Below are 13,053 nucleotides of genomic sequence, written 5' to 3'. Positions count from 1 at the left end.
ACAGCTGGCCCTCAATCAAGCAAATCAAGAGTCACTCCATTTGCTTCTCCTTCATCTTTGAGTACCCAGAACCCAGAGCCAGAATTTCCACCCAGTTGCAGAAACTGTTCTTTCCCTTTTTAATTCCAGATTTGTACTTTCATATTTTTGTTTGTTTTATTTTTTTGAGACAGGGTCTCACTCTATTGCCCAGGCTTGAGTGCAGTGGCTCAATCACAGCTCACACCAGCCTGTCTCCCGGGCTCCATATTGTAATGCCCAACCTTGTTTTTACTAACCCTGTTTTTAGACTCTCCCTTTTTCCTCTGATCACCTAGCCTTGTTTCCACTTGAATTGACTCTTGCTTAACTAAGAGAGCCAGACAGACTCCATCTTGGCTCTTTCACTGGCAGCCCCTTCCTCAAGGACTTAACTTGTGCAAGCTGACTCCCAGCACATCCAAGAATGCAATTAACTGATAAGATACTGTGGCGAGCAATATCCGCAATTCCCAGGAATTCGTCTGATTGATAGCACCCAAAGCCCCCAGTCTATCACCTTGTAATAAATAGTCTTAAAGCCCCTGCACCTGGAACTGTTTACTTTCCTGTAACCATTTATCCTTTAACTTTTTGCCTACTTTATTTCTGTAAAATTGTTTTAACTAGACCCCCCTCCCCTTTCTAAACCAAAGTACAAAAGAAAATCTAGCCTCTTCTTCCGGCCGAGAGAACTTTGAGCGTTAGCCATCTCTTGGCCGCCGGCTAAACAAATGGACTCTTAATTCGTCTCAAAGTGTGGCGTTTTCTCTAACTCGCTCAGGTACAACAATATTTTTGTTAAGTGGCCTGTTGTGCATATCTTTTTTTGTTTTGTTTTGTTTTTATTTGAGATGGAGTCTCGCAATGTCGCCCAGGCTGGAGTGCAGTGGCGCGATCTCTGCTCACTGCAACTTCCGCCTCCCAGGTTCAAGCGATTCTCCTGCCTCAGCCTCCCTAGTATTGGTTGTCTAGGGATTGTTGCATTTTACTTTTTTTTTTTTTTTTGAGATGGAGTCTCGCTGTGTGGCCAGGCTAGAGTGCAGTGGCGTGATCTCCGCTCACAGCAACTTCCGCCTCCCGGGTTCAAGCGATTCTCCTGCCTCAGCCTCCCGAGCAGCTGGGATTACAGGCGCCTGCCACCACACCCGGCTTATTTTATTATTTTATTTTATTTTTGTATTTTTAGTAGAGACGAGGTTTCACTATGCTGACCAGGCCGGTCTTTTAACTCCTGACCTCGTGATCCTCCCGCCTCGGCCTCCCAAAGTGCTGGGATTACAGGCGTGAGCCACCGCACCCGGCCTCTTGTGCATATCTTTAAAACACCTCCACAACTAGCAAAGTGCCCTGGCACATAGCGCTCAAAAAACGTTGGACGGGATAGTGGTTGAACAGCTCCAAATAATAAACTGGTAGCGTGGGGCGGTGGTTCCACTACTCTAATCATCTAATTTTGTGCCTTTCTGTGGGAAGTGAGAATGCTTAACCTCGGGGCTGTGCTCAGGCAGCACCTGACCCTAGCCAGGGGTGGGGCGGACCTCCTACCGCGGGCTAGGTACTGAGGGCCAGTGCAGCACGCGTGGTCCCGCCCTTCCCAGCCCGGCGGTAGCGGGAACGCAACGCGCGGTGCTGGCTGGGCCTCGACGCGCACCGTAGCGACTGCCCGAGAAGGCGGGGCTCGGAGTTCACCCCGCCCCGCTCCCTACCTAAGGCGTGAGGCTACGAGCGGTAGGCTGTGGCAGCTTCTCTTGGCTCTGACGGCTTGTAGTTATGGGGCAGGAGCCGCGGACTCTGCCGCCCTCTCCCAACTGGTACTGCGCCCGCTGCAGCGATGCCGTGCCCGGGGGCCTCTTTGGCTTCGCCGCGCGGACCTCCGTCTTCCTTGTCCGCGTGGGCCCGGGCGCAGGCGAGAGTCCAGGGACACCCCCGTTTCGAGGTAACTCACCACCCTGGGGCCCGAGACTTACTGCCCTTTGTACGCTCCCCAGGGGCGCCGAGTGGACGTCTCCACCCCGTTTTCTACAGCTAGGGAAACTGAGGCCCAGGCTGGGAGGAGAGGCAGCCCACAGTCAATAAGCTGAGTTGCTTCTGGTCTCCTAATGAGCTACACCATGCTGTGGCCGAGCGGTCCCGCCTCCTGGAGCTTCCACGTGGGGCCGCTTGCTTACTGAAAAGTTAGCCTTGTATGGTCCCGGCCATTTATATGGCTCCCCCGCCCAGCCTGGTGCGCGCCAACCCCCCGGAAGCCTTCCTGGGGGTTGGGGGCTGACCACAGCTGCAGGCCCTAAGCAAGATCCTGCAACGTGTGGCATTCCTTACTGTAAGATGAATGGGTTGAACCAGATGCTTTCAGGCTCCAAACTAGGCTTTGACTGTGCCTTAGGATATGACATGCCAGGTAATTTATTCTGGCCACATCTAAATAAGAGTCACTTTCACATTATTTGAGCTGCTTTCCAGTCTGTGAACTAAGCAGAGCAAGGTATATCAACATTCATTTCACAGTTGAGAAGCTGAGGCTCAGAGACTTGTTCGAAGTCACGTGGCACAGCCAATATCAGCACTTGGGAATTCTGATTGTAAGTCCGTCGGTGTTTCAGTTATACCATGGGTTAAGTAACTCCAAAGCATCTGCTCACTTGTCATCCAACAACAGTATGATTCTGCCAGGAACCTTGGATAGCACTTCGATTAACCTAGCGTCTGGTTTTGCTTAAAGTCATAGGAGAGTTGGTGGGACACACCGAAAGGGTCTCTGGCTTCACATTTTCTCATCACCCTGGTCAGTACAACCTCTGTGCCACCAGCTCCGACGATGGGACTGTGAAAATATGGGATGTAGAGACAAAAACAGTTGTGACAGAACATGCACTCCATCAGGTACCATGGCTTACTGGTTTCTCAAACCGTTTTTATCTATCTGTGCTGAGGGTTCTTCTGTTGCAAGCTAGTTTTGCTAGCTCATCTGTGCGAAGTAACTTGTAATTGTGTTCATTAATTAGATAAGAAACTATATTGTAAGATGTCTCAACTTTTTTTGAAAGGAGATACATACAAACCAGAGGTTGGCAAACTGCTCTGTGCCTGTTTTTGCAAATAGGTTTTATTAGAATACAACCACACTAATTCATTTAAGTATTGTCTATGACTGCTTTCATGCTACAAGAGTTGAGTAGTTGCAACAGGTATGGTATGGCCCACAAGGTCTAAAACAATTACCCTCTGGTTATTGATACAAATGGACTCCTGATATAGACTGTAAATGCGTGAATGAAACTCATTTCTAAGCTAGATAGTTACTTGATGTACCTGCCTTTTGAGAGAACAAAGGAAAAGACCTACTTAATAAGAACTTTGCATTAAGCTATTTAAAAAATTTTTAATGATTATTTGATCCCCAGTAGTCTAAATCTTCCCACCATTTTGTTAATATCGTGTTGCTATACAAGTACTACTAATAAGTATTAATTACTTTTTTTTTTTTTTTGAGACGGAGTCTGGCTCTGTCGCCCAGGCTGGAGTGCAATGGCGGGATCTCGGCTCACTGCAAGCTCCGCCTCCTGGGTTGACGCCATTCTCCTGCCTCAGCCTCTCCAGTAGCTGGGACTACAGGAGCCCACCACCACGCCCGGCTAATTTTTTTATGTTTTTAGCAGAGATGGGGTTTCACCATGTTAGCCAGGATGGTCTCGATCTCCTGACCTGGTGATCCACCCGCCTCGGCCTCCCAAAGTGCTGGGATTACAGGCGTGAGCCACCGCGCCCGACCATATTAATTACTTTTAATGTGTATATGTAGCATTATGCTGGTTTGTGATACAAGTTAAAAATTAAGTAGAACTTCAGCATTGACAATAACAAATTTTTGTTTTGTTTTAAAGCATACGATATCAACATTACATTGGTCTCCTCGAGTAAAGGACTTAATAGTATCTGGGGATGAAAAAGGAGTAGTTTTCTGTTACTGGTTTAACAGAAATGACAGCCAGCACCTCTTTATAGAACCCAGGACAATTTTCTGTCTTACTTGTTCACCTCATCATGAAGATTTAGTAGCCATTGGGTAAGTACTGTGCCATCTGTATTGATGATTTTTGTTTGTTTATGATCGTGTTTTGCATTTTCTTTACCTTCTCTGTCCTTTTATTCCTCAAAGGAAACCATCTACAGATGTTAACCACTCCCCCTGAGCCCTTGGCATCATTTATTCCTCCAGGTCTTTACTGTCTCTGCCACTCCGTTTTTGTTTGCTTGGTTTCCATGGTACTGTACTTTCTTCGTTCTTTGGATGTAACTCCTCCAGTCAACCTTTACATGTAGGAAATGTCCTCTTTCACCTTTTTCGCTTTCTCTACTGCCCGTTGATATAACGTGAACTCCCAGGTGTCAGATGACTTTACTGGGTCTCTCTAGTTCTGAGCGCTCCCTTTAGATTGGGAAAGTGATATGGCATTGGGATCTGTTTCCTTGTTGATCACCAAGGTTGTTTCACATGAGCTGCCTGAATATACATCCCCGTTTCTTTCACCATTTCATGTACTTCTCACTGAAAGATGTCTATTTTCTCTAATTTGAAGACTTAAGCAATTTCCCTAGAATGTTGAAGGAGAAATTCTGATTGGAGTGGATTTGAAAGACTGGGGGCTAAGGCAATAGAGATACACAAAGAGACAACAACTCTTTCACAAAGTTTGTTGTAAAAATGTGCATATACATGAAGCCAGAGGGGATAGATGGGGTCAAGGGAGTATTAAATGGAAAATACCAGGGATCTGTTTTTATGCTGATGAAAGTAAGGCTTGAAAAGAGGAAGAGCTTGTTGCAGGAGTAAACTATGATAAATGCAGGGGTATTGCTGAAAAGTCAAGAGGGGATTGGATTCAGATGACAAGAAGAAAGAACAGCTGGGAATATAGAAATAGGTGCAGGTAGATTTGTAGATGTGTTTGGAAGAAAAAGGTGTTCTATTCTGGGATTTCTGATTTTCTCATTGAGGTATAAGTCAGAGTGGTAGAGTCAAGTTCATCATGGGGTTGAAACTGGATATGCAAAGAAGGTATGAAAATGGTCAAAGAGAATAGGAAAATGAATGCACTAAGGAAAATTATAGGCCCAGTGTTCACTGTTGAGTGGCAAACAAAGAATCGTGGCCATAAATTTAAAGTAAACCCAAACTGTTTGAGAAAGGAGATGGTTGGATTCAGCCAGGTTTGGGGCTTTGTGGAGTAAGTACTCTTGAGGGAGAAGGAGACGGGGCGTACGGGTATTTTTAAAAGTTGATGATAAGGCTGGGCGCAGTGGCTCACACCTGTAATCCCAACACTTTGGGAGGCCGAGGCGGGTGGATCACCTGAGGTCAGGAGTTCAAGACCAGCCTGGCCAACATGGTGAAGCCCCATCTCTACTAAAAATAAAAAATCAGGCCAGGTGCAGTGGTGCACGCCTGTAATCCCAGTACTTTGAGAGGCTGAGGTGGGCAAATCACCTGTGGTCGGGAGTTCAAGACCAGCCTGACCAACATGGAGAAACCCCGTCTCTATTAAAAACACAAAATTAGCCAGGCATGGTGGCGCATGCCTGTAATCCCAGCTACTAGGGAGGCTGAGGCAGGAGAATCACTTGAACCCAGGAGGTAGAGGTTGTGGTGAGCCAGGATTGAGCCATTGCACCCCAGCCTGGGCAACAAGAGCGAAACTCTGTCTCAAAAAAACAAACAAACAAATAAAAATTAGCCAGACGTGGTGGCGCACACCTGTAAGCCCAGCTACTCAGGAGGGTGAGGCAGGAGAATCGCTTGAACCTGGGCAGTGGAGGTTGCAGTGAGATGAGATTGCACCACTGCACTCCAGCCTGAGCAACAGAGCAAGACTCTATCTCAAAAAAAAAAAAAGTCAGTGATAGTGATGGATCATGAAATCTGTGCTGCATTGGGTGGGGGGAAGTATGGAAAGACAGGTGTGGGTGAGTGATAGTGAAAATGGAAGGGGACTGGATCGGCAGTCTCTTGAAGTGGGAGCAGTGTTGTAGTAGGGTTGATAGAGAGGATGAACAGAAAGGTGGTAGGCAGGGGTCAGGGGAGGATCTTCAGAATAGTATTATTCCCAGAAAGCTTGATTCAGATTTCTAAATAGCTTGATCTGTTGGCGATTAGGTTGCATAACTTGGCAGTTTTCAAAGTCCGGGTCTTCAAAGGTTGACATACTCTAGTGTTTCTTTTTTTAAAAAAAAATAAACAAAGCTGTGCTGGTGTTCTTCCCTGTCGAATGCTGTAATGTGTAGGAAGTGTGAATAGGTGCAGCCACTTTGTATAATGCAGTTTTGTTCTTTCTAATAAAGATGCATATATCTTAACATCCTGGCAGTTCCATTACTAGTCATCAAACCTGAAATTGTCTTCGATGTGTACATGAACATTAATAGCATTTTTTTGTTGTAAAAAAGTGGAAGCCCTTCAAAAGGAAAATGAATAAACTTTGAAATATTCACACAGTGTGGTACTAATACAATAGTGTAATGACTGGCCAGGAACTAGAGTTACGTGTATCAACATGGATGAATTACAAACAGAATGAGTGAAAAAAACAAGCTGCAGGAAAATAGATGACAGCATTTATGTGCAGTTTTAAAATATGCAAAATCTATATCTTATTTAGGAATATATACAAAGAAAGGCTAGGAATGATATAACACAATTCACAAATAGAGTTTGACCTCTGGGTAAAGGAAGAAAAGGAGAAGAGATCTGGCAAGGAGAGAGGTTTGATTGAAGTGGAATGTACAGAGGACTTCAGCTCTATTGGTAATTATTTTTCTTAGGCAGGGTAGTAGATTACTTTTTTTATGTATCTGAAGTAATTCATTTTTAAAAAGCTATTAGAATTTCTCAGTTTCTTTTGCATTCATAAAATGACAGCCTTGGAATATGCAGGTCAAGAGTGTAGAATTCTGCAACTTTTGTTAAGTTCACAGTTTAAAAAGTAGTATCACTTATAAAGAAAGAGATTATTTTCCAGTGCACTAGGACAAAATTATCTCTAGTTAGAAGAGTTGGCCGGGTGTGGTGGCTCACGCCTATAATCCCATCACTTTAGGAGGCCAACGCAGGTAGATTGCTTGAGCCCAGGAGTTCGAGACCAGCCATGAGCAACATGGTGAAACCTCATCTCTACAAAAAAATACAAAAATTAGCTGGGCATGGCAAGTACCTTTAGTCCCAGCTACTCTGGGAGGCTGAGGTGGGAGCATTGCTTGAGCCTGGGAAGTCAAGGCTGCAGTAAGTGGTGATTGTGCCACTGCACTCCAGCCTGGGCAACAGAGAAGGAGAAAAGAAGAGTTGCTGGACCCTTGCAAAAACTATGAAAATTCCCTTAGAACAAAATCATGGTCCACTGTGAGTTCTGTACCAGGCAACATACATAGTATTACCTAGTGCCAAGAGTTTGATCATAGAGAGAAGGGTTTTAACAAAACCAGGAGGCATAAGGTGAGCACTTTAAAAAAAGGAAAAAGCAAAATTATTTTTTGTCCTCTTCTCTCCTCCGCCACCCCAAATGCACCTAACTTTAAGGAATGCGCCAATGGTAACTCTAAGCCGAAATGTTTACTAGAGACTCTGTTCTGTCTTCATTTTTTTAGTAATATTTCTAACTCTTGTTTTTTAGCTACAAGGATGGCATAGTGGTGATAATTGACATCAGTAAGAAAGGAGAAGTTATTCATAGGCTTCGAGGCCATGATGATGAAATCCACTCCATAGCCTGGTGTCCCCTGCCTGGTGAAGATTGTTTATCTATAAACCAAGAGGAAACTTCAGGTAGAGATGGCTTAAGGGAAAGTTAAGTACACTTGAGACCTGAAGAACAGAACGGGTACAATTATATCATTTTTTATTTATTATTTATTTTTGGAGACGGAGTTTTGCTTTTGTTGCCTAGGCTGGAGCGCGATCTCGGCTCACCGCAACCTCCACTTCCCGGGTTCAAGCGATTCTCCTGCCTCAGCCTCCCGAGTAGCTGGGATTACAGGCATGCGCCACCACGCCCAGCTAATTTTGTATTTTTAGTAGAGACAGGTTTCTCCGTGTTGGTCAGGCTGGTCTTGAACTCCCGACCTCAGGTGATCCACCTGCCTCAGCCTCCCAAAATGTTGGGATTACAGGCGTGAGCCACTGCACCAGGCCGAATTACATCATTTTAATTATACTTAAAACTTCAAATTTTATAGTTCAGACCTATGAAAGAGATAGCTAAGTTTTGGAAACTCTTGCAAACTAATTTTTTTATATTAGTGCGTGTTTAATGCAAATTAAAAACAAAATTGCCACCTATCTCATAGAAGAAGCTGAAATTACCAACGGGAATGCTGTAGCACAAGCTCCAGTAACAAAAGGTTGCTACTTAGCCACTGGAAGCAAAGATCAAACCATTCGAATCTGGAGCTGTTCTAGAGGCCGAGGTAAGATTGATCTTTCTTTTGTGATGTAACCTATGTTGATCTGGTAGAAGTAGAGGGTTTTCTGTTCTGTCTTATTGTCCTGAGGGTGTGTCATCTATTTGAGAGCAGTTCTTCACTTTTTGGTCTAGAATTCTGCTTCCTCATTTGAGCCTGGCCTAGACTCTCTATTCTCTCAACATCTGGCCTTAGAGATTAGTATTTCCCATGCATTCCAGGAGAAGACAAGGATCTCTTGCTTTATAGAAGGGTCACTGTTTGGCATGGAGAGCAGAATATTTGTGATAAAAACAGGAATATTAGAACATGATATGGCCTAAGCCAGGAGAATGGAAAATATCTTAAGAGTTAGAGCTTTTAATGCACAAATGCAGAATAAATTACATACACCCAGCATAGAATTATGTGTAAAAGCTCATTTTATCCAAATTATAGAGCCCCTCAATCATTTAGCTTTCCCAAATGTCTCTTTGAACAGAACTTTTATCTTTAAGTTTAAAAATTGAGAGAAACGCTAGACATAATGAATATTTATAGTATATCATAGAATATAACCTTTATAGTAAAAATCTTGCTTTTCTCTTTCTAGCGGGCTTCTTTCTTCATTTTATTTTTTATTTTTTGGCAGTTTTTTAAGCTGTGGTGGAAAACATAACATTTGCCATCTTTATCACTTTTAAGTGTACATTTAAGTGGTATGAAGTACACTCTAAAGTTGTGCAAGTGTCACAGCCACCCATCTCCAGAATTCTACTCTCCATTCCCCCCTCCACCAGGCCCTGGCAACCGTCATTCTGCTTTCTGCTCTATGATTTTGACTACTCTGAGTATTTCCTTTGAGTGAGGTTATACATATGATATGTCTTTTTGTGATTGGCTTATTTCACTTAGCATATATCCCCGAGGTTCATTGATGTTGGTACCGTATGTCAGCATATCCTTCCTTTCTAAGGCTGAATAATATTCCATTGTATGTATGTCCCACATTTTACTTATCCACTCATCCACTTGTTATAAATAAAATTTCGGTGTGGCAAAAAAAATAGCACTCAATATAAAACTTTCTTTTTAATTCTCAGCAAGGCAATGTACTTCTATAGAAGGGTGCGCCCTTACAGATGGAGCAATGGTGAGCGCACACTTGGACAAAGGAGGGGAGGGGTTCTTATCCCTGACGCATGTGGCCCCTGCTGCTGTGTCGTTCCCCTATCAGCTAGGGTTAGACCGCACAGGCTAAACTAATTCTGATTCGCTGATTTAAAGAGAGTGCCAGGGTAAGTGGTTTGACAGGAAAAAACGGTTATGGCAGGAAAAATGGTTATGGCAGAGCAAGAAATCAGAATGAGTCAGGGTGGAGCAGGTAATCGGAATGAGTCAGGATGGAGCAGGTAATCGAAAAAGGTTGCTTTTACGAGGAAGTTAAGTTTAAAAACAGAAGCCAAATAATTGAACATACTGACATATTGATTCTTTGAAGAGAAATTTAGAACTCATATCTCACACACTGATGGACATTTGGGTTGCTTCCATGTTTTACTATTCTAAATAATATGCTATGAGCATGGATGTACTTTCTACTTTATTTGAAACCATGATAGTTTTATCATATTTGCCCAAATGCATGTAAAGCAAGTAGCACAGCACTTGGAATGTTGTCCAGGCTTCGTCAATGGTAGGTAACTAATAGTATAATTTGGGAAGACAGAACTTTTTTAAGGTTTACAGGCTACTTTTGGGCATACTGCAGCTAAAACTCCAAGTGGGAGCATAAGGCTGAGGATCCCTCCAGGAGGGTAACCTCTAGACTTAGAGGTGTCTGGTAAAATGGCCTTCAATTGTGGTTGTGCAGCAGAATCAGCTGGAGAGTCTTTGGAAAAATGTAGGTTCTTGTACCCCACCTCAGATCTACTGAGTCAGAATCTCTAGGAGTTAGGCCCTGGCGTATGTATTTTTTAAAGTTCCACCTGTGGTTCCGATGCACAATACAGCTTAAAAAGCGGTGATTAGAAGCGTGTCGGGTGGAGGTACTCCCCAGCCACAGCATGTTGACTGCCAAATTTTTCTTTGTTGGATTTCTTGCCGACTAGAAATAGTAATCCCAACCTCTGTCCTTTTCACTTTGGAGTTATGTCACTGCAATACTTTTGGGTACACAACTCAGCTGTGTTACTAGCTGGGTTCTCAGTTTTACCTGGGAACTCATTTTCCCAGACGAAAAAATACTCTTTTTCTTTTGAGGCAGAGTCTCTCTCTGTCGCCCAGGCTGGAGTGCAGTGGTGCAATCTCAGCTCACTGCAAGCTCCACCTCCCGGGTTCATGCCATTCTCCTGCCTCAGCCTCCCGAGTAGCTGGGACTACAGGTGCCTGCCACCACGCCCGGCTAATTTTTTTGTATTTTTAGTAGAGACAGGGTTTCACCATGTTAGCCAGGATGGTCTCGATCTCCTGACCTCGTGATCCTCCCGCCTCGGCCTCTCAAAGTGCTGGGATTACAGGCTTGAGCCACTGTGCCTGGCCAAAAAAAAAAAAAATACTCTTAATACGTTGAGGTTGTCAAGATAGCCTGTGGAAGCTTGTTTGACCTAAATGTAGCTAGACTAGTATTAACCAGTATTTATAGTGATTAAAATTATAACCATAATAATGATTAAAATTGTAACCATTGGAAAATGAGATCTGAATTCTAAGTAGCCAAACTAACAAGCTTCTACAGCACAGACTGTGTGTTATGAACCGCCGGTGACTTCACGCATGTAGTTTCACTGTCTTGAGTGCCCATTGGCCTTCTTTTTAATCTGCAGGGGTGATGATTTTGAAATTGCCCTTTCTGAAGAGAAGAGGAGGGGGTATAGACCCAACTGTTAAAGAGCGCCTTTGGTTGACACTCCATTGGCCCAGCAATCAGCCAACACAGCTAGTATCTAGCTGTTTTGGGTAAGTCTTTTTTGGTCATGCTTTCTCAGATAAATTTTGTTTTTCTATTTGGCCTCAAGTCCTCCTAGGATGGAGAAAGTAATGGCCAAGGCTTGTATTATGATGGGCCATTTGAAATGGAAAAATTATGAGACTAATGCCTGTGCTATCTACTAACAGAGCTGTAAAAAGATCACATAAGTATAGTCCGGCAGTTAGGAATATGGACTCTGAAGTCAGAACTAAATTTCAGAATCACTTTGTCACTTACTGCCTTGTATTCATGAGCAAGACCCTTTACTTTTCTGAGCTTCAGTCACTTCAAGTGTAGAAAGGGGAGATGGTTATAATATTTTCTCTTAGGTTGGATGGCTATGCCCGTTCAGTAAACAAAGTTCATTGACTACCTACTTCTAGTGGCTGGAGATAAATCTGTTTAAAGGGTAGTCCAATATACTCACATGGTTCAAGAAGAATGAAAGTATATAAGTATATAATAAACTGTCCTTCTGTCTTCCCTAGCTACTTGGTTCCCCTTTCTGTGATTAAATTTTTTTTTTTTTTTTTTTTTGAAACAGGGTCTTGCTCTGTCACCCAGGCTGGAGTGCAGTGGTGCAAACACAGCTCACTGCAGCCTCAACCTCCTGGGCTCAAGCAATTCTCCCACCTCAGCCTCCCAAGTAACTGGGACCATAGGTGTGCACCACCATGCCCAACTAATTTTTTAATTGTTTGTAGGACAGTCTCACTTTGTTGCCCAGGCTGGTCTTGAGATCGGGGCTTCAAGCAATCCTCCTGCCTGGGCCTCCTAGAATGCTGAGATTACAGATGTGAACTACTGTACCCAGCCTTCTCAGAGATATTTTGTGCATATTTTCAGCATATGTAATTTTTCTCTCCTTAAAAGACAACAAATCATTTTGCAGCTATGAGCCCAGACTCTGTCTCAACAGTCACTTGTTTTCAGATTGTTTGTAAAAGAACTAATGCTTATGTTTTTCCTTCACAGAGGTGAACTGTTGCAATGGGATCTCACTCAATCTTGGAGACGGAAATACACCCTCTTCAGTGCCTCATCAGAAGGGCAAAATCATTCAAGAATTGTGTTTAATTTATGTCCTTTACAAACAGAGGATGACAAACAGCTATTACTTTCTACGTCAATGGATAGAGATGTAAGAATGCTTATTTTCACTCAGCATTGTAGAGCAGCAGTTTACAACTTGGGTGGGATGAGAGGGCTTTTTCAAAGCACCTGTCAAGTCGTAATACTCCACCCCTGACTCCAATTTCAGAGTTACTGCTACAGATCAGCACTGAATATATCAATAGCTCACATGTAAGGAGAATGTGAAGACCCACCAAAATAGTTTTTTGTTAAAGCAGACATAATAAAGAAGGGTAGTTTTGCCCAGGGAAGGATGTATTAGGTCAAGCTTGTCCAACCCACAGCTCAGGATGGTTTTAAGTTCATCAGCTGTTGTTAGTGTTAGTGTTTTTTTTTTTCTGAGACAGAGTCTTGCTCTGTCTCCCAGGCTGGAGTGCAGTGGTGTGATCTTGGCTCACTGCAAGCTCCACCTCCCCGGTTTTATGCCATTCTCCTGCCTCAGCCTCTCAAGTAGCTAGGACTACAGGCGTGTACCACCTACGCCCGGCTAATTTTTTTTT

The 13,053-nt window shown here is 43.5% G+C and overlaps 1 protein-coding gene across 2 annotated transcripts in view; it reads left to right on the top strand.

The window, feature by feature from the left end:
- Window positions 1–1,663: 1,663 nt before the first annotated feature.
- Window positions 1,664–13,053, top strand: part of GEMIN5 (gem nuclear organelle associated protein 5) — a 50,775-nt gene continuing 39,385 nt past the window's right edge. The window contains exons 1-7 of one of the 2 annotated variants that reach the window (XM_031011240.3): window positions 1,664–1,957; window positions 2,741–2,901; window positions 3,903–4,084; window positions 7,683–7,834; window positions 8,356–8,475; window positions 11,274–11,406; window positions 12,395–12,560. In XM_031011240.3, coding sequence (XP_030867100.3) covers window positions 1,792–1,957; window positions 2,741–2,901; window positions 3,903–4,084; window positions 7,683–7,834; window positions 8,356–8,475; window positions 11,274–11,406; window positions 12,395–12,560 — 1,080 coding nt within the window. In that variant the 5' untranslated portion in view covers window positions 1,664–1,791. The remainder of the gene's footprint in view (window positions 1,958–2,740; window positions 2,902–3,902; window positions 4,085–7,682; window positions 7,835–8,355; window positions 8,476–11,273; window positions 11,407–12,394; window positions 12,561–13,053) is intronic. The other variant, XM_055387284.2, reaches the window with a different exon arrangement.

The sequence above is a fragment of the Gorilla gorilla genome, chromosome 4 (genome assembly GCF_029281585.2).
Source record: "Gorilla gorilla gorilla isolate KB3781 chromosome 4, NHGRI_mGorGor1-v2.1_pri, whole genome shotgun sequence".
NCBI classification, from domain to species: domain Eukaryota; kingdom Metazoa; phylum Chordata; class Mammalia; order Primates; family Hominidae; genus Gorilla; species Gorilla gorilla.
The sequence above is the reverse complement of the archived record's forward strand: the minus strand, read 5'-3'. Positions and strand labels throughout refer to the sequence as shown.